The sequence below is a fragment of the Lynx rufus genome, unplaced genomic scaffold (assembly GCF_022079265.1).
Source record: "Lynx rufus isolate CCGP_SWC_20201006 ecotype Redwood Valley unplaced genomic scaffold, mLynRuf1.p SCAF_11, whole genome shotgun sequence".
Taxonomy (NCBI): domain Eukaryota; kingdom Metazoa; phylum Chordata; class Mammalia; order Carnivora; family Felidae; genus Lynx; species Lynx rufus.
The window spans coordinates 27,889,112-27,910,946 of NW_025814825.1; the positions used below are offsets into that span (position 1 = coordinate 27,889,112).

The 21,835-nt window shown below is 45.3% G+C and overlaps 1 protein-coding gene across 9 annotated transcripts in view; it reads left to right on the plus strand.

The window, feature by feature from the left end:
- The window catches only part of WDFY4 (WDFY family member 4), a 293,352-nt gene that overhangs the window by 42,000 nt on the left and 229,517 nt on the right, over positions 1 to 21,835 (plus strand). For all 9 annotated transcript variants that reach the window (XM_047073092.1, XM_047073091.1, XM_047073085.1 and 6 more), the window contains 4 exons: positions 952 to 1,404; positions 3,708 to 3,812; positions 5,658 to 5,848; positions 12,948 to 13,528. In XM_047073092.1, coding sequence (XP_046929048.1) covers positions 952 to 1,404; positions 3,708 to 3,812; positions 5,658 to 5,848; positions 12,948 to 13,528 — 1,330 coding nt within the window. The remainder of the gene's footprint in view (positions 1 to 951; positions 1,405 to 3,707; positions 3,813 to 5,657; positions 5,849 to 12,947; positions 13,529 to 21,835) is intronic.

Below are 21,835 nucleotides of genomic sequence, written 5' to 3' on the forward strand. Positions count from 1 at the left end.
ATTTTTTTTAATATTTATTTATTTTTGAAAGAAAGAGAGACAGAGTGTGAGTGGGGGAGGGGCAGAGAGAGAGGGAGACACAGAATCTGAAACAGGCTCCAGGCTCTAAGCTGTCAGCACAGAGTCCGACGCGGGGCTTGAACCCACGGACCACGAGATCATGACCTGAGGCGAAGTCAGACGCTTAACCGACCGAGCCACCCAGCCTCCCCTAAAAATTTTTTTTAATATTTATTTATTTTTGAAAGAAAGAGAGACAGAGTGTGAGTGGGGGAGGGGCAGAGAGAGAGGGAGACACAGAATCAGAAGCAGGCTCCAGGCTCTGAGCCGTCGGCACAGAGCCTGACACGGGGCTCGAACTCACGAGTCTTGAGATCACGACCTGTGCCAAAGTCAGATGCTTAACCGACTGAGCCACCCAGGCACCCCAACATCATTTGTTTTTAACTGATTAAAACCAACCCTCCAGCCCACCCCTGCCCAATAACGCTAGACGTATCGCATAATTTTTAATGGTCTAGTAGCCATATTTAAAAAAAAAAAATGAAGAAATAGTTTCTTTTTCATAATGTAGTTTATTTAACCTAATATACCCAAAATATTGCCATTTCAATATGTGGTCAATATAAATAGGTATTAATGGCATTTATTTTGGCCTTCTTTTCCTTGTGCTGTATCTTGGAAATCCAGTGTGTATTTTTGCATGCATGGACCATCTCAATTGAGTGGGCACATTTCCATTGCTTGGTGAGCCACTGCATCTTGGACATTGCAGTTCCAGCCTTGCTCACACTCTGGGCAGCTGGCTTTCCTGGACTTCTGATAGACATTTACCCACAGGAGATAGAAAATAGAAACCGAATGGTATTTCCCAGTGGTAATGCCACCGCCGTATTTCTAGGCACAGGCAGGAGAAATGACCTGCAGGGTTAACCCTCCTTTCGTCCCCAGGGGTGACCGTTAAGAATCTTCAGGCCTTCCAAGTCCTACAGAATGTTTTCCACAAAGCCAGCAACCCTGTCCTCTGCACCAAGGTCCTGTCAGCCATCAGGACCATGTGGGTCTGGAACGCCCGCAACTTCTTCCTGCTGGAGTGGACCCTGCAGCCCATCTCGCAGTTTGTGGAGATTGTGCCCCTGAAGCCGGCCCCGGTGCAAAAGCAATTCTTCCAGCTGCTGGAGGCCCTGGTGTTCGAGCTGCATTATGTGCCCCATGAAATCCTGAGGAAGGTGCAGTGCTTGATCAAGGAGAGTCCCGAGTCACCCTGCGCCCTCGTGGCCCTGCAGAGTGTCCTCAGGATAGCCGGCAGGGACTTGCTTTTCACCGACATCTTCCGGGACTCGGGTCTCCTGGGTCTGCTGCTGGCCCAGCTGCGGAAGCGGGCCAAGATCCTGAGGAAGTCAGGTGACTCCCAAGAGCGTCGGGAGGGTTGGAGGGAACAGGCTGGGCGGGCGGGTGCCACTCCACCCCCCATCAACATAACAGAAAAAAGTGAGCGTCCCCAGGTCACCCGGCAACATGAGGGTCGGAGAAGGTCCCTTGGGGCATGTGGCTTCGAAGGGCAGGCGGCCTCTCTGTTTGCTATAACTGGACTGATCTTCCCCATGAAGAGGCCAGAGGGATGGGCGGAACTTTAAACAGACTCGTGGGGCTGAGTCAGGTCTGATGAATTCTCAGCTGGCAGAGATAACTCCTGCACCGTCTGCTATGTAGATGTATGTAGATGGGGAGACACCAGGAAGCCAAGGGAATTCGGGGAGGCCTGGGGCCCCGGCAGGCAGAGGGTGAGGGACCTGTGTACGTGTGGGCTCATCTGGTACACGGCCTCCTTTCAGTGCTGTCAGGCCCCATGGTCTCCTGCTTAGAGCAGTGGACAGTGCTGTCCAGCTTCCCTCTCCAAGTCTCGTCCGGCTTTTGCGTGCCCTGCTGGGCTGTGCACCTGTGGCTCTTTGGCAACGTCCCTTCACCCCTACCTTGGGCTCTCAACCTCAGCAGCCTCTGCTACTCCTGTGGGTCTTCCGGGTGCCTTCTATCCAGGCGGGAGTGCTGGCCCGGGCTCTCTCACTGCCTAGCCACCCCCCATGCACATACCCTGCTGGGGCCGGTCTGTGTGGTTTCTCCATAACCCCCACCTCCATCAACCTGCAGATAGAAGCCAGGGCATGAAAACTCCTTTCCCAGTTCTTCCTGGCTTTCCCTCACTCTGTTTGCACCTGCACCTCTGGGATTTCAGTTTGGAGGAGGGATTAGGACACTGAATCCAGCCACTTACTTCTCCCCACCTTATGGCCTTTTCTCCTACTGCACTGGCTGGGAGGGGCTGAGGGCCTTCTAGCCATCGGCTGCTTTTGGAACTGGGCTTCAGACTCAAGCTAAAGTCATCAGTCTGTCTGCTCCCCGGGCCTGTGTGATGGGAAGAAGCTGAGTGAGAGAGTGTGGGCGCTGGAACCAGACAGCCCTGGAGGGGGTGTTACTTGTGAGCTGAGTGATCCTGAACAAGTTACTTCACCTCTCTGAGCTTGTTTCTTCCTCTGTTAAATGGGTGCAAAAATATCTACGTCCTAGGGATCTAGTAAGAATTAAGTGAAGAAATACTGAAAAGGTCTCACTGCTGTGTCTGGAGAAGAAATGCTCAAGTGCTCAAAAATGTTCATTAGTCTTAACCCTGTAGCTTCCGTGTTACTGCATCGAGGACTGAGATGGACAGGCACCTTGGGGAGGCCAGGAAGGACTCACATCTCCCTGGGAGTATTTGCAAATAGGGTCAAGATTGAAGATGAGGAGCTTCTGTCTTTACACATCTGGGCCTCTGGGCCAGGCCTTGGAGGATATCTTGCTATGTGCTTTTTTCCCACTGCCCTTTGCACGGTCTTTTTGTTTAATGTTTTCGTGTTACCTTCCTGTGTATTGCTTCTCAGCTGCCCGATACTGAATTTGCTTTTCAATCCAATCCCCAGACCTATCACAATTCCCAGAACTTTTTTGTGAGCTGATGTATCTGGTCTTACTTTATGTTTTCTGTTGTTAAATGTTTCTTACTCTTCTTAGATACCTTGCCTCCTGGTTAATAAACTACCTTCATTCATTCATTCATTCATTCATTCATTTCCAAAGATGGATGGAGCTTCCCGCTCGTGTCAGGCACTTTTCTGGCACTGGGGATTCATAAGCGAACACACAGGCCCAATTTGCCATCGTGGATCTAACGGAAACACTTATCCACTCCAGAATCTCTCAACCATGTCTACCCTCAGGTGTGAGCTGGCAGGTCCTTCCTCCCAGGCATGAATGGCAAAGTATAAAACTGTCCAAAAGAAAGTCAAAGAGGTGGGGCTTCAGACATTATGTAGGGTGGTGGTTCTCAAGGGTGGTCCTCAGAGCAGTTCCATCAGCATCACCTGGGAACTTAAGAAAAATGAAGTTATAGGACCCCACCTAAGACCTCCTATGCTAGAAACTCTAGGGAAGAATTTCAGCTTCTGGATTTCAACAAGCCCTCCAGGGGATTTTAATGTGCTCAAGTTGGAGATCCATGGTATAAGGAAGGGGTTATAGGGTTAGATCTTATGAATCAGGATGCACACTCATTTATAATAGAAGCATTATGTTCTCATTTCCTTACGAGTATGGAAAGCTAACGAAACCAGAGATTTGAGATCATATCATGTATACTGAAGATTTTATTTATTGGTTCTTAAATATGCCAGGAAACAAAGAGTCCACGCTTGGTGTTCAGGATCCAGAGAGAGAACTGACCTGTGTGATGCTGAGAACTGTAGTCACACTTCTGAGAGGCTCAGTTCGGAATGCAGGTAAGGATGGTACCAACCTTGTCTTGTCACTGCTTGGTAAACATTAGCTCTCTCCAGTGATTTATGTCAGTGCTCAAAGGTTATACCCAAGGAATAACCAGCACTAAGGTTGTGGCTAATGTCCATTTGCTGGTTGATGTCCAGTGATCGTCAGTAAATTTGTAGACATCTTGGTTGACGGCTTTTACTTTTAAGGCTGCTAATTAAGGTTGGGATAGAGATATCCTAAAGAGATAGCCTAAATTTATGAGACCACAGAATGCTCCTCCTCTTTCAAGTAAAACCTATTCCTATCCTGCTGCACCAACTAACGTGCTTTAAAAAAAAAATCCAGGGGCGCCTGGGTGGCGCAGTCGGTTAAGCGTCCGACTTCAGCCAGGTCACGATCTCGCGGTCCGTGAGTTCGAGCCCCGCGTCTGGCTCTGGGCTGATGGCTCAGAGCCTGGAGCCCGTTTCCGATTCTGTGTCTCCCTCTCTCTCTGCCCCTCCCCCGTTCATGCTCTGTCTCTCTCTGTCCCAAAAATAAATAAACGTTGAAAAAAAAATTAAAAAAAAATCCAAATTGTAAAGCTATGAGTAAAGAAAACTAATCATTTTTAAGAGACTTAATTTGATAAGCTTCCAGCCCATGATAGACTCAGTAGCTCCATCCATCTAAAACATTTTTGGCTTCCTAAGATCATGCGGCTTCCAAGTTTTTGTTTTTGTTTTTGTTTTTGTTTTGTTTAGTTTTCAATAGGTGCATTAACTATACACACATGAATATTATGTTACGAAGTAGGTGTATTAACAAAGTGACATCAGTGAGTTTGGTGATTTGGGGTGTCTTTATCTGAGGCCCTTATAGATCAACTGTACCAAATGTGAATGATTAGTTCATATGCAGAGGGTCTTTAATGTTAGACTATAAAAGGTTCCCTGGAGGTGCTGGTTAAAATGCATATTCCTAGGGCTACTTGAATGGCTCAGTCAGTTGAACACGTGACTCTTGATTTCAGCTCAGGTTACGATCCCAAGGTTGTGGGATTGAGCCCTGCATGGGGCTCTGTGCTGAATGTGGAGCCTGCTTAAGATCCTCTCTCTCCCCCTCTTCCCCTGTCTCAAACTTGCATGCTCTCTGTCTCTCTCTTTCTGTCTCTGTCTCTCAAATTAAAAAAAGAAAAAACATATTCCTAGGCTGACTCCCAGAGAGTTAAATTAGTAGCTAGTCAAGATAGAGCACAGAAATCTATTTTTAAACAGCCTTCCAAGGTGATTTCCATGTAGGGGTACCTGACCCATACTTGGAGAAATCCTGTCTCACAGAGTTGACCTGCTCAAATCTACATCACGCCACTTGAACGATCCAATTACTTCCTAGTTCTTATTCCACATGTGATTCAGTTATGGTTTGTTTGCAGTAAGAATTCTGGCAGAGAAGAGAGAGAATTGCCATTGGCCCTGGATTTAGGGTATTAAGTGGCAATAACGGACAGAAGTGTTGTCTAGTTAAAGTTTGTAGTAGGTTTTTAAAAAAGACTAGTGCAGTGAAAGTTTTTTTGAAAAAAAATTTCAAAAACAAAAATTTCATAGAATAAAAAGGCAAGGTTTCTATTTTTGACTTATCTGTTTAGTTTTCGTTGTTTTTTTTTTTAATTCTCAGCTCCACTATTTCTCTTTTCTTCTAGTTTTAACAGTGGGTATGGGTTTTGAACAAAAAAAAGAGTTTCTAATGGAACAACGTGGAGACACGTATAAAGGGAGCAAAACAAACTCGGATGTTGCAGGAGAAAGCTTTGCTTGTCATTAAAACTAAGGTGCCGAGGCTCCCTTGCTCTAGCCCCATACTCTCTGTCTGGTCCACAGTTGTCCTGAAAGACCACGGCATGGTGCCCTTCATCAAGATCTTCCTGGACGTTGAGTGGTACCGAGAGGCCTCACTCAGCATCTTGGAGCAGCTCTCCGTCATCAACGCTGAGGAGTACATGAGCATCATTGTGGGCGCTTTGTGCTCATCCACTCAAGGGGAGCTGGAGCTGAAACTGGATCTTCTGCAGGTGATGTCAAGTCTTCCTTTGTGCTGGGCTTTCCCACAGACATGCAGCTGGTGATCGACACGTGCACACGCGTTCACTCATTCAGTCGGTCGCGGTATCGTACGGGTAGGGTAGTACTAGCTGCTATAACAAAGAAATCCCACGTCCTCAGTAGCCTCACACATGGGGAGTTTCTTTCCTATGAATAGTCCAATCTCTGATGGGAGGGGATAACCATTCAGGGAACCTGGGCATCGAATCCAGCCAGCAGACAAAGAATTGCACAAGTGTTCTGCCGGCCTGGAACCGGCACATGTTAACTTCTGTCCGACTTCCTTTGGGTACAACTCATTTGGATGCAAGGGGTGCCGGGAAATGTGGTCTTCCCAGCAACGCTGTAAACTGTGGAAGTGTAGTCTGAATCAGACTACAGGAGGCAAGCAGCTGCCTTGTTTACTTGACCAGCATTTAGTGTCTACCCTCTACCAACCTGGGACACACAGTTGAATGAGATATAGCCTTTGCCATCTGGGAGCTCATAGACTAGGGCTCATGATGAGTGAGCGGTCATGGCAGTGCAGTGTGGTAATGACCTGCAAAGTACTGAGTGCAGGCTGTCCTGGGGGCAGAGGAGTAGGAGAGCTCAATCCTGCCTTGCATGTTGAGGAAGGCTTGCAGAGGAGGATGTCTGAGCTGGGAAGAGGAAAGAAGAGGCAGGGAGAGGCATGGGCCCAGAGGACACAAAGGGGAGGAGTGAAACTAGGGTGTCACTTGTGGGTAACAAAGATGAGTATAAGTTTTGGTTTTTGTAGTACTGTTAATAATCATCAAATTATCTTAAAACAATTAGAATGATAACGAATGTCATCACCACCAGATGTAAATGCAAATATCCCCCAGGAGGCTGACTTGGGGACCTCTCACGTATGTATGCAACACAACCCCATGCAAAACACATATCTCAGTAACATACATACCTTGATCACTGGTGAATTAAAAAAAAAATATGGAGTTGGTCTGACTTCCAGAATTAAACCGTCAGGCTTGCTCAGCCATGACTCTTTCTGCACAAAACCCTTTTAACACTTAGAGAACAGTGCTCGGTTTCTTTTACCAACTTATCTCTGCAGAGCCAGTCATGTCATGTGACCATCAGACACATGTGTTCCCACCATCAGTCACATGTCCGGAGCCTGCAGGGTTCGGCATGGCCAAAGCATCATGAGAAGCCCATCCAAAAGTGACATTATGACCATAATTATCATGCATTTCACAGATGACAAGAACCAAAACAATGATTTAGTTATAAAGCCAAAGAAATCAGTTTTATATGAAATAAAACCAGGCTTCTATGAAACAAAAAGTTAACTGTCTTTTGAAAGATCCTAGAGTCTCATGATTATGTGAGGTAAAGGAAGTGAGGGCACATGTGAAGGAGCTTAAGGGAAAGACATAGCAAGAATTAGTGGCAATTTGCAGCTAGGAAGGACTTTAGCTTCATGCGGTCCAATCTTTTTTTTTTTTTAATTTTTTTAATGTTTATTTTTGAGAGAGAGAGAGACAGAATGCAAGTGGGGGAGAGGCAGAGAGAGAGGGAGACACAAAATTCGAAGCAGACTCCAGGCTCTGAGCTGTCAGCACAGAGCCCGACGCCAGGCTCAAACCCACCAACTGCAAGATCATGACCTGAGCTGAAGTTGGATGCTTAACCGACTGAGCCACCCAGGCACCCCCACGTGGTCCAGTCTTAACATTCCGGCAGGAACATGTCCAGGAAGCGTTTAATATAAATTGTGAGTTGAGTTTGAATCTTAGACAAGTGACTTAAAATCTAAGGATCCTTCCTCTTTTCTTTGTGCTGCTTATTACATTTTTTTCCTCACATGTCTGTCTTCGTCCTGATTCACATGAGCCTTATTCTGATAAGCAACACAGAAACCATGACCCCAGTAGTCAGGACTTTGGTTTCCTAGGGGATGAAAATTGGAATCCCCATCTGTTTCTGAGATTTTCACACTGAGAGTCAGACAGACTCACAGAGAAGAAAGTTTTGGATTTACTTTTTGCTTGGAGAGAACAAGGGTTTCTGTGTCCATTATAGAGAAGTGTACTCTGCTTTGCTCGTGGAAAGTTCATCTTATTTACTCTGCAGCCCAGATGCACCTTAGTGGAGTGTCAGCCCTTGGGTAATAGGACTGAATTTCTAGAATTAGCGATGTGAAGCCTTTATGGTGTTTTACAGATTCAATATCACTTCAGAATCACACTATCAAGGGATTAACACTGTATAAGCTTATTTAACAAAGTCATACCCTGTGTTCAATGTGCTGTCTTCTGCCGGGTGCCATGTCACTGCTGGGAAGTTGGGGGGTGATGCGTGGAGCTATTAATGCTCTCACGGGACGTGGGCTATTGACACTTTGTTGCTCCAATGCATAATGGGGGGACATGGGGTTGTTCCCGACTTGCCCACCACCGAGTTACGTGAGTGACTAGCCAATGTTTGATGTTTTCTGGAGTCTAATCTAGAATCCGCATCTTGGGAATCTGTTGGAACTTTAGAAACAAAGATGTAAAATTAGCTCTTTCTGGCCAGATCTCCCTCTTTCTAAGTTGAGCGTGGACTTTGCCCAAAGCACTGTGCCCGCAAAGCGAGTCAGACATAGGATGAGGGGGAGGTGATGGAGTGAGGTGACCTCAAAGGCAGTACCCTCTGCCCCCACCAAAGCTTTGCCATCTTTGACATGCATTCACATCAACATGTGACCCTCGCTTTCCTTCCCTGAGGCCGTCAGCCAGCTGCTTTGGAGAAAAAAATTCATCCAGAAACACCCAACTTAGGGCAGTGGTTTCCAAAATCCAGTGGCACTTCCATACCAATACGCAAGCACTTGTGACTTCACCACCTAATTCTGGCAGATGACAATTGAGTTAAAGAATAATGTAGGCAAATGAATTTCCTCTCCACTGCCAGTGGGACCATGATTGGGTTATGCACAAATTCAGATTGATTTGCTAATATACATTTAGCTGTTCAACTCTGTGCTTAATCACATTACCTCACCAGTCTTCCAGCGTGACACATGGAAAATTATGAGGAATAACAAATAATGGAATGTGAAATAAATCCTGTTAGTCCTAACCTAGTTAGCGCTTTGCAGCAGACATCCATTTTATAGATTCAAGCCGGAGGAATACGAACTCAGAGACGATGACATGGTAACTGAGTTAAGGAGGAGAAAATGTGCTTAACGCTGACCTTTCTTGAAATGTGTCAACCCCAGCCTGATTACTTTGACTTCAGCTGATTAAATTTACTCCCTTCCGCAGACTCACAAGCCTAGGTGATGCATTATCATGCAAAGTTGAATGACAGTAATGGAGACCCTCGTTCTAGGCCCCCAGTTCCTGACAAATCGTTTCCCGAAGTAACGCAGTATTTATTTTCCTTTATGATAGAAATGTTTCTCTTTAGTTGCTATGAAATTAAGCCTTTGTAATTGGATTTTGGACTCTTTACTTTATGACTCTGCAAATATGAAATTAACCCCATCCCAAGAAATAATAGAGCAGTCTAAGTTCTAATGAGATTACCCCCATTTTAGATAATGATTCTGAATTTAATAAATCAAACAAAGCAACAATTAAGGACAGCCATTTCTTTCTCCTCCCCCCTCCCAACAGGAGGAGAAAGGAGCCATGTAGGAATTACAGGGGACAGACCCTCTGAGAGACACAGATCATAAGAAGGACCGTCATTGGGTTGCTCTGTTTTAACGGTATCCGCTCTCGATACTCGGAATGATGGAGTCCTTTTGAGCAATGTCTGTTGTCAAATTGGATGATTGGAACGCAGTTTCTTTAATAAGAGGGGAGTTCAGTGGTCATCCAGTGCTCAGACAATTGCCTGTAATTTGATTCGTTTGTTTTTTGATCATTCTCCATTTTTCATATTTGTTTTGTCATGTGCCCTTGTGATAAACAGCAGAGCTTCATCCAATCCATTTACCTTAAACAACCTCCTGGTGGTTTCAGGAGCCACTGAAAGCACTCACATGAATTTAGATCGCTTACCATCCTAGAGCTTAAGATTTCCCACCGTCTTGGTGGTTTATTTATTTTTCACGGCATGAGTCACATGACCAGGCACAAGGTCAGACGCAGACAAAGCAATGCACGCCGTACAAGACCCCAGTGTTCATCCTTTCGTGTGGGTTATCAGTTGGTGGGAAGAGGCCGGTAGCAACACACATACTTGAAGGTTAGAGTATGTTTCCAACTTGGTGGAAGAAATACTATTCTGTTGGGAGTGAGTTGCTCACACAAGGCCGGCACAGATGTAGTAGGTCTATGTGTGGCCTGTCTTGGCCTCAGAGTCCAATGGGTGGGCTGTGGGGCAGGCAGCTGTGCTGATGCTGTCTATACAGAGAAAGGCCTTGCCCTTCTAGAAGTCTTACTGTTGCTACACCATAAGCTTCACACTCACTGAACACCACCCTTCTAGAGAACCTGCTTTAACAGTCTACATGCTTCTTTGAAGGACCTGCCTACAAAGTCAACTTTTCCTGGGGTTTCAGCCAAATTCAGAAGTAGTTTGGCCATATCTTCACCCAAGAGAAGAGAGAAAGCCATCGTCACCGCCTCATCCTTAATATTTCGTTTTTGTCTCCATCTTTCTGGTAGTTTGGAAAGCCTCTTTCCCTGACGTCTCTCCTATGACTCTGATTTGACCCCCTGTTAGTGGGTGGCCCTGGTGCTGAATTTCTTTCAAAAAACAAAATGACAGTTCAGTTTCCCCATAGTCATTCCCCTGAGCTGTGGTGGGTAATCATTGAGCTAAGCGCTATAAGTTGTGGATTTTCTTTCCTATAACCAGGAAAAGATCAATTGACCCATATTGGTAAGGATGCATTTTTCTATTTTCTATAATTTTTTGTCCATTTTGAATGTAAGCATGGACTCTGGCCTTTCATGGATTCTCCTACTTACTACAAACTTTATTTTTATTTATTTTTTTAATATCTTGAAATGTCATAGATGGGACAGTGGAGGACTTTAAGCATCTCCTTTGTCTTCCTCTTTGAAAGAGTCCTTGGCCATGTGCATTCAGGTAGTTCTGGCTCATTTTGTGTTCTCCTGCTCCAAAAATGGGGTTGACTGCCCACTGAGCATCTCAGGCGGCTCTCCATATATATAATATAGTAATATAGTATATAGTAATATAGTAATATAGTAATATAGTAATATAGTAATATATACTACATAATATAGTATATATGAAACAATATAACATGTATCTTCTTCAAGAAGAATGGGCTTTTTGAGAAGCTGGCCAAGGCCTCTGTTTGCTGGGATGTTTCGGGGCACAGTATATATGGTATATATAGTAATATATACTATATAATATAGTAATATAGTAATATAATAATATAATAATATTATATTCCTCTCCAAGAGGAGAGGAATATAATATTAGAGAAGAAAATTTGGGTGTTAGGGATACATGTTACATTGTTTCACATCAATGGCGTTGGATTAAGATTACCAGCATTTTAAAGATAGAGCTGGAAAACTAACTTTCTTCCCCCAAAGTGCATGAAATTCATATTTAATGGTTACTTAAAACTTTACTAAGTTTTTGTTTGACTTTCTCTCCATGAGAGTTTGAAGATTTAGTCCCTTCCCTCCTTTTATTTTCCTGACCTACCAGTTTTCTCTTCATTCATTAACTTTCGCACATCATGCTCTATATTGTCACCCTAGACCAGGCATTTAAGACACAGAATCAGCCCCCAACACACACACACTAAATTGGGAGTTGCCTTTCACTTTTTTCTTTGAACCTTGTCTCAAGCATCTTGGAATTGGCTTGAAATCGTGCCTGCCCAGAAAATCCCCTTTCTTGTGCCACTAGGGCATTAGAGGATAAAACGATTTATACCTACCTCCAAAATCTGCTGATGAAACCACAAGTATTGGTCATTCTCTTGGAAGCACGTGCAAGATGGTCTCAGATGAAGTCCCAAGCAACTTCTATGAATAATAAATATGAAAACACCAAAAGCTAGAGGCTTTTAATATTTATCTAAAATCATCCATACATTCTTCACTTTCAGGTGTGAAGCTTTAGCACAGAATGAGAATTACTTGAATACAGTCTTTTCTCCCTCCCTCCCTCCATTTCTCCCTTCCTCCCTTCCTTTCATCCTCCTTTCCTTCCTTCCCTTCAAAACATTTGTTAACTACCTAGTGTGCACCACCACTGCACTCAATGAAGGGCACACTGTAAGGGTTCAATAAATGTTTGATGGTAGAAGGAAATAAAAATGTGTCCAGTAAAATCTCAGTGATCTGGAGAAGTTCGATTCTACAATGTATGTTACGCATAGCCTGAACTCCACACATGGTCTATTCTATTTACTATACTTATGTTTCCTTCCATGAAATGCTTCTCTTCTCTACCTTGATTCCTTCATATTTGCACACCAGATTTTAAGTAGACTCATTTTATTCTCTTTCTTCACTTAATAGAGGTACTTACGTTTGCACAGAGAGGGAGATAAATAATAAACCACTTTACAGAGATTGCATTGTGGGTCTCCTTTGCAATATAAGAGATGGTTCGTTCCACTCATTCAGCAAATATTTATTAAGTGTGTGCTACATTCCACAGCAGTGCATTGCCTGATTTTACGGGGCTTCAATCTAGTGGAGGGCTGAGGCAGTTTTCAAGTCACTTCAGTAAAGTGTGAAGAGAACTGGGTTCAACAAATGAGAGGGGGCTATGTGAGCTCTCGGCCTGGGGTCAGGATAAGGCAGGGGTCAAAGAGAGCTTTCTGGAGGGAGATGCATTGAAGTTAAGATCCAGGACAGTAAACCAACCTTATACATCAGCATAGGCTTTAGCAGCCGCCATTTGAAAGCAGGCACTGAGGGGCAACTAAAATGAGGAGGAACAATATAGACCTCCCCCTGTTTCAGAATCACCCTCAGGTAGCTTGCATTTCCTACCACTTGAACAGGCGAGAGCAGGTGCAGTGCTTTGGCAGGGATGTGTCAGGGCTCTGCGTTAACAGATTTTTCCTGTGCTTTCCTCATTTTTATCCTGTTGGTGTTTCAGTCTCTACTCAGGATCCTGGACACCCCCAAAGGCCGTGCTGCTTTCAGAGTGTCCAGTGGGTTCAATGGACTCCTGTCCCTGCTCTCTGACCTGGAGGGGTCTCTCCAGGAGCCCCCGCTGCAGGCGTGGGGGATGGTGTCCCCCAGCCAGACCCTGGACCTGGTCCTGCACACCCTCTGTGCCTTATCTGCGGCATTGCACCTGGACCCTGTCAACAGTGACTTCTTCAAGAAGAACGGGCTTTTTGAGAAGCTGGCCGAGGACCTCTGTTTGCTGGGATGTTTCGGGGCGCAGGAGGAAGAGGGAGCCCCTCTGCACTCGGAGGCAGACACAAAGGCCAGGCCATTTGCTGACTTCCTGAGTGCGGCCTTTGCCTCTGCCAGCCCATTCCCACCCAAGATACAGAGCTGCCTCCAGATCCTCAGCTTTCTGGACAGCATGGCCGGTGGCACCCTCCACCTGCGCAGAGACCTGAAGGAGCCCCCGAGGGCTGGGCAAGACCCAGCTCCGCATGCCCAGAAGGAAGACGCCGGCAGTGACTCCCAAGGCAACTTCAAGCTGTGGCCAGACCTGGAGGAGAGGTAGAGCTTTGCTGCCAGCTTCCGTAATCCGGTCATCAGTGTATCTGTCTCCCATTTCCCCCCCAAATATCCTGTGCATGGGTGGTGGGTAGGAAGCCTTGACTGCAAACTAGGTGTGCAAAAACATCACGTGACTTTTTTTTTTTTTTTTTTTAACTCAAGTTAACTTTGGCTCCAGTCTCCTCTGCCTTTGGGAGCAGGCAGAAAACCAATCTGAGTCAATCAACAGATGGTTGGAGGCTGCTTTTGAGTTGCACGAGAACCAGGGGGCTTACCAGATCTTGGAAACGGAGGGCAGAACTCTGCTGATAATCTCACTTTCTGCTTCGGCATCCTTGCTGCTGCTCCTGGGAGCCTTGGTGCCTGCCTGGCCTCCATGGTGTGCTGGGCAGCCTTTGGGGGGCCTTATCTTACCCGCTGCCCTCACCCTTGCCCCTGCACTGCCAGGGTGTGGGAGGAGGTCCTTTGACTTACAGGATGACCACATCCTGGTCCTTCCCCATCCCTGGTTCTTCCTGGTCTTTCACATTGCTTCCACTTCCTGTAACAAAGACGATGATCTCCTCTTACTTCACAGGCCCATCTCCTCCATGACTCCAGACTTTCATTCCTGTAAGACAGACTTCCACTAAAGCAAGGGAGAGCAAAGAACACCCCTCCTTCCTTAGGGGGGGCAGGGAAAACAAATGAAAGAGCACAACAGCAGTAGTTGGTTATCTTTTGGGTTCTCCCCAGGGAGCAAGGACAAAACATAAATTAATATTGCAAGAAACTCTCCTGCCTACCACCTCTCCAAGCCATCTTACATTGACTGCCACGGGACACCCTTCTGAAAGACATTGCACATTTTAATCCAAATATGTTGGATCGGTCAGATTTCAGTGTGGAGGGCTGATGGTGAGGGGGAAGGATGCCAGATCTCTACGGAGATAATCATATGATTGTTCTCGTTTCATCAGCTAACATGCTAAATTAATTGGTTTCCTAATCTTGCATTCATGCAGATACCAACTTGCTCATGATACATTTATTGCTGGCTTCGATTTGCTAATTTTTTATAAGGACTTTTGCTCCTGAAAAAGCTTTTCCTTCCATGCTCTTTTCTTGACTGTTTTTATGATAAAGTTTGCGGTAACCTCATAACGCGAGTTGGTCAGTGTTGACTCTTCTATTCTCTGGAAGTAATAGTAACATAGGTTACGATTTCTATTCCTTAGCTTTGTGATAGAGTCTGCCAGTAAAACCCTCATAAGCCTGATGTTTTCTTGTTAAGATTTATTTTTGTGAGGATAAATTCAGATTTCTTCTTGAATCATTCTTAGCCATTTTTAAAGTTCATTTTCCCATTCCATCTAAGTTTCAATTTACTGACACAGGGCTGTTCCTAATATCCTTTTTTAACTTTTGGTTCCTGACAGGATTGTTTGTGTCTTTTCTTTCCCCTCCACCCCCCACCCCCCCAACATTCTTGACAGGGGGTTTATTTATTTGTGTGTCCCATGAAGCAACTTTCAGCTTTTCCTATCTCTCATGTGTAAATTTTCTATTTCTGTCTTCGTTTGTTCATTCTTATTATGTCTTCTTTGCTTTGGTTTATTCTGGTATTCCTCTTAATTTAATTGATTAGGAGACTGATTTTCAGTCCTCTTTTTAAATGCAAAATGCAAATGTCTCTGTCCTTTACTTTAGCTGTAAGGTGCAAGTTTCCTTACGTGGCACTTTCAACGTTATTTAGTCCTAAATGTTTCCATTTCCTTTGTGACTTAGAGTTTCCTTCTTGAATCTTGTTTGACTTGTGGATTTCCAAAGTTACAGAGTGTTTTTGGTCATTTTCTTTCCTTGCTAATTTCTAACTTTATTATCATGAGAGATGGTGGACTGTTTGATGGTAATTCTTTGAAAGTAGTTGAGCTTGACTTTGCGGCCTCCAGTGTGATAAATCTTCCTAACTGTTCCATGTGTGCTTGAAAAGAATGAATATTTTCCAGTTGTTAGAGTCAAGGTTCTATTTATGTCCTTTAGATCAAACTGGTCAAGGGTCTTCTTCAGATTTTCAGATCATTTAATCTGTTTGACAATATCAGTTGCTAAGATATGTGAAATATTTTTCATTATATTCATAGATTTGTTAATTTCTGTTAATTTTTACCTTACATATATCTGAGGCTATTTGAATCTCACATATTTACAATTTTTATATCATCTCATGGAATCAAAATTTTTTTACCTCATATGGTGGCCTTCTTTATCTCCAATAGTACATTTTGTCATAAGGACAACTTTTTCTAATACTAATAAGGCTATATCAGCTTTCTTTTGGTTAGTGTGTGCCCGGAATTTTCTTTAAAAAAATTCCTTCGTTTTAAGGTTTCTGTGTCCTGATGTTTTAGGTGTGCTTTTTGTAGAGAGCTATTTTTGTTTTTGCTTTATTTTGTCATTTAACCCAGTGTGATACTTTTTGGTTACTGAAGCATGTGCTCTGTTTATATTTTTATAATTATTAACATGTTTGAAATTATTGCTACTTTGTTATTTTGTATTTTCTATTTGTCCCACTTTTTCTTTTGATCTTTTTCTTGTTTTCTTTTGAATTATTAGAATTTTCATTTTTTTATTTAATTTTTTCCATTTACTGATTTGATCTTATACTCTCTATTAGCCTTTTAGTGGTTATCCTAAAATAATTTAATAGCATCCTCATAATGTTTAACTGTTTAGTGTTTACTATGCTGTTATCTTTATCCTATTTCCAGTAAATATGTGTTACATATGTAATATGTAAACACTTAATATAACTCTTAAATGTATACTTACATTTCTTATGTATATATTACTGTTGCCCAATATTAATTTTGTGCAGTCCATCAATCTAACATAAATCTAACTTTAGTTAATCCATCAAATAAGGCATTTATTCATGTATTTTTTTTTACTGAAGTATAATTGACTATATGACATTATATTACTTTTAGTATAAAACATAGTGATTCGATACTTGTATATATTGCAAAATGATCACCACATAAGTCTAGTTAATAACACCCATCACCACACTAGTTACAATTTTTTTCTTGTGATAAAAGCTTTTAAGATTTATTCTCTGTGCAATTTTCAAATATGCAATATAATGTTATTAACTATAGTCACCATGCTGTACCTTACATTCCTATGATGTATTTCTTTTAAAACTGTAAATTTGTACCTTTTGACTCCCTTCATTTATTTTGTCCACCCCCGCCCCCTGGTTCTGGCAACCACCAATCTATTCTCTGTATCTATGAGCTCTTTTTTATTTTTTAAATTTTTAATTAATTAATTAATTTTTAATGTTTCTTTATTTTTGAGACAGAGAGAGAGAGAGAGAGCAGGGGAAGGGCAGAGAGAGAGAAGACACAAAATCCAAAGCAGGCTCCAAGCTCTGAGCCATCAGCAGAGAGCACGATGTGGGGCTCAAACTCATGAGCCGTGAGATCATGACCTGAACCAAAGTCAGACGCTTAACCAACTGAGACACTCAGGACCCCGAGGCCCTTCTCTTCTTGCTTTGTCTTGGGGAGAATTCCCTTTCTGAGGCTCTCTGATCTTTCTATTCTGGGGGAGGGTGTCCCCAAGGAGGCCTCTACCCTGGCCACCTGGATGGCCTGCAGGTCAACTTGGAATGTCAGTGTCGAACCCTATTCTTCCAGCTCTTAGAGGGCAGGGAAATAGTTGTCGGCACCAGACGTTGGTATTGAGTGATGACAAGTAGTAGTCATTTTTTGATGTCTCTGGGAGCCAAGCACTAAACACTTATTTTCATTTAATTCCCTCTCAGTCCTAGAACTTTACCAATAAAGAAACCAAGGCTAAGAAAGGATACATAACATGGCCAAAGTCACAAATTTAGTAAGGAAATGATAGAGCCAGATTCTGATCCCAGGTCCACTTGCAAGACCTGTGTATGTGTATATGTGTGTGTGTTCTTCCTGCTTCTCCTGGAAACTCCCATTATCATGGTGATGATTTTCCACATGTTCTGACACAATAGCCTACAGTTTAAAGTTTGGTCTCTACCCTATAGACGGCATCGGCCCAAATTCGTTCTAGATGAATCCTTGTGTCAGATGTCATCTTGGGTTCACGATGAGTAATTTTTAAATGTGTAAGAGTCAGACTTCATAAATAGAGCAGTTTTTTCCTCATTAAAAGAAATACATCACCCTTGATATTCCTTGATGGTTTGAGAAGGAGTGACACCCTAGTCTGTCATGAGAGAATCTGTGAGGTGAAGCCAGGTCAGTGGGCTGGGAATGGGGACAGGGTGTTCATCCCAGCCCACCACGGACACTCAGCAGGTGACTTGGCTCAGTCCCGCCTGTGCAACGTGGGCCCTGCTCTCCAGGGAGGAGGGGCAGAGGCTGCAGGCTTTCGACTCAGGCAGAGTTCTCTACGTCTTAGTGGCCATGTTCCTTGGGCCTGTTATTTTATGTCTCTGAGCTTTGATTTCCTGATTTGAAGGCAGGGATAATGAGAGTATCTGCTCCGAGGGCTGTTGTGAGGTGAGGATTGGAGAGGATAGTGATCACAGCTGCTGTTCATTGAGCACTTGTGCACCAGATGCTGTGCCCAGTTCTCCACAAGCATTAGTTGGTTCAATCCATGTAATAACTATGATTTGAGGAATGTTGTTCATAAAACGGAAGTTATGTATTAGGGAATTGCCCAAATACATATGTGATGTCTAAAACATAGAGTGTATAATCTCTAGGAAACATACATCCCCCCCACCCACCACATCACACATATACCACACATCCACACCGCTTACACACGCATTCCACACAGGACACCCACACACCACATCCCTCACACTCATACACACACACACACACACACACAGACACACACCCCACAGAGGACACCCACACACTGCATCCCACACCATATGCTGACCTTCTCTGGAATTTACTAGATCCTGTTACCTGAGATGGATGACCTCCTTCTTGGCCAGCTGATCCACAGTGAGGGTCTGGAGATGAAGACGGAGAGAGGAGTGGGTCAGGCCATGGTGGGCCTTGCCTGCTCACCACATTAGGCCATTTTCGTCTTATCTTGCAGGGGTGATGGGAAGCCATGGAAGCCTTTGGGCAGAGCTGTGGAGGGACAGGCTTTGTGGTCTAGAAGGGCCACTCTCTACAACTGGGACCAGAGACGTGCCTCTTCAAAAGCAGGAGCACTTCAAAAGCAGCCAGCTCTGTTGGCTGTCAGAGGGTTTGGTTCCTGCCTTAGCATTTGACCTCTTGTAGCTCCTGCGGTGCCTCACAGGCTGACTTTTGTTCACTATGTCGACAAAAGGAACCATCTCGATGACTTGTAATTTGAACTTAAGTTGTGGCAGGAATGCACGCCGATAAGGGGACGTGTTTCGGTGGGAAAGCAGTGTGCACCAGGCAAAGATAAGGTTGCAGTGGACGTTCCGCAGACCAGAGCCCTCAACAGTCCTTTGTCCTCCTCTGCTGCTGTTCATCTGGGATAGGATCTCATAATTAGCAAATATCGCGAGGTTCAAAACCCAGCAAGATTTTACTTTCTGGATGCATATGTGATAAGCTCAATTCAAAAGACCCAGCGAGGGTGTCTGGCAAACTGTAAAATTAAATTATGTGAACGCTTTGCCTTTTTCACAGTAGCTCAAACACTGCTAAATGCCCAAACCTCTAGGGTAGTCTAGGGTTTGCTGGAATCAGAAGTTCTGTAGGCCAGGCTGCATTAAGGCCTGACTTTTTGCGGCTCTCTCTGAGGCTGGAGGCCCTGGGATGGAGGTGTTTTGGAGGGTGTCCCTCTGCTGCCGGTCCCCCCTCAGACCTCCTTGACATCAGCATCCCACCTTCCAAACATCAATGCCTGCGGGCAGTCTTGGATCTGGGTCTTAGGTGGTCACGGAGAGTGGCCTGGCTCTTTCCCTGGTGACTCCCCTGAGCGGTCGCCTCCCGAGGGCCTCTGGCTCTGTTACATCTGCCATTCAGGCTGGGTTTGCTTTTCCATGCTCCTCTGGATGGCCGTGGATTGAGAGTGTATGTGCATGGCGTGTGTGTGTGTGTGTGTGTGCGTGCAGACATGTGTGTTGGTTGTACATCTCAGGTGTGAGAACCCAGCTGGGCAGGAGGCACCCACCCAAAAAAGCCTGACCTTCCTCCTATGGAGCTGTGGCTTCGCAGGGAGCTTTCTCTTAAACGGCGGGGGTCCGCCGCGACCCCTGTCTGAGGTTTCGATTTCCACCGTTTCGTTTCTGGCAGCCAGCCATGGTCTGGAAGCAGGTGACCCTCCTCCTGATCATTCCTCAGAAGGCCGATAGTAGCCTAAGGCAGAGTCACATGCCTGCATCCTTCACGTTCCTTCTTCTCACCTCTGGGTATTTTACTGTCTCACGTCCCCACAAGCAGGGGGAGCACTGTACAAGAAGCTATTTTGAGAGAGAGCCCACATTCACATAACTTTCATCATGGCATATTGTTAATAATTTTTCTATTTGCTTTTAGGTGCTATTAACCTCTTGCTGGGCCTAATTTATAAATTAAACATGATCATAAGTCGGTATGCATAGGAAAAAAGCAGCATATTCGGGATTTGGTCCTCTTTGTGGTTTTTGGCCCTCCCCCACCCCCCCAAGGGAGGACTCCTGTTTCTTGTGGTGGCTTTTGGGATTGGGAGGGCTCAGACTGTTAAGGCTGCCATGCAGCCTGGTGCAGAGTCGGTCTTCCCCTGCCACAGGATGGCTGCCCAAGTGTGTCCCTGACACTGTCCCAGGGGCCGGGGTCTTGTGGCTCCTTTGGAAGCCTGCTCCTGTCTACCCCTCTCTGGCTCCCTTCGTGGTAGACCATCTAGTCCAGAGAACTCGAGTCCAGAATTTCAGTAAGCACTCAGGGAGTGCCAGCATGGGGCCAGGCCCTGGTGAGGACTTGGAGGAAGGGGGCAAATGACGCCTGCCCCAGCCCTACAACCGCATGTGGGAGAATCAGAAGTGTGAGGGGATCATTACACCTGTGTGGTCGGTGTTATACAGGGACAGCCCCAGAAATTAAGGGGGAAACGGAGCAGTGCACCTAACACAGTCTGGGAGAGGCGGGCTCCGTGGGGCCTTCCTGGATGAAAGGATCTCTGAGCTAAGCTGTGATGAGAGAGACAGGTGCCTGGACCGGGAGGGGTTGGAGAAGGCATTCCAAGGCCTGACGGAGAGACCCAAAATCAGCCATGCTGAGTGAGGAAAGCTCCAGGCCTTGGCAGGGACCGCAGAGACTCGGAGCCACACACTCGAGTGGAGTCCTGCGACCTTAGCTTGGAAGGGGGTCCGGGCATGACTGGCACGAGGGTGGGCATGAGGGGGGTGTTATTCTGTGGGAGCAGGCAGGCATGTTGCAGAGGCTACTCTGGTGTGTGTGTGTGTGTGTGTGTGTGTGTGTGTGTGTGGTCGGGGGGCGGGGGGCAGAGAGTTGGGTAGAAATGAGAAAGAGGAGGGGCAGGAACACAGGAGATGTGGGTCTCTCCCCTCACGGATGGCGATGGCTGGAGCCCAGACAGCGGGCTGCTGGCAGGAGAACCTTCTGAGACCTCTGTAGGACATAATGTCAAGGCCTTGGTAACCAATCATGAGCATGCAGGAGGAGGGGCTGGCCCAGGTCCTGACAGGGAAGCCCTGGTGAAGATCTGGTTTGGGAGAGGGTGGTGGCTGTCTGGAGTGGCCTGTGCGGACTGCCACAACGCGATCGTATTACCTTTAATTTTCTAATTAATCGCTCAGGAATCCACCAGCTGTAGTAAGAAGAGACAGAGTAACTTAACCCCGCCCTGAGAATCTGGATATAGTCCAGACGAGGGGTAGTCTGACTTCCACAACTAAGCAGGAAAAATACCCGGATCTGAGCACCATCTCCTGTGGTGTGGGCTGCGGTCTTGGGGTTGGGGGGTGGGGGGGAACGGGGATAGCCAAGCTTGGGCATTGTGTGATGTGGAGCGTCCTCACTGGCTCAGATCCCCCCAAAGGCCTCTAGGGTTTTTCAACTGAAATGACATCACTCTTTGTAAAATTTGACCAAACATCCCTCTTTCCCTGTCCTCGCCTCTGGGCTTTGAGAGATATGGATAATCATGTATTCTTGGATTATAACTTTCAGTTACATGCACAGGTCTTTTGTAAGATACAAGCCATCCCGGAACACCACGGGGTACCAGTGTCTGCCCTCCCTGGGATTCAAAACCCCACTTCCCATTCCTGCTCTTGGGATCCATACCTCAGAGCAATGCTTCTCATAGTGTGGCCCCTATAGCCTA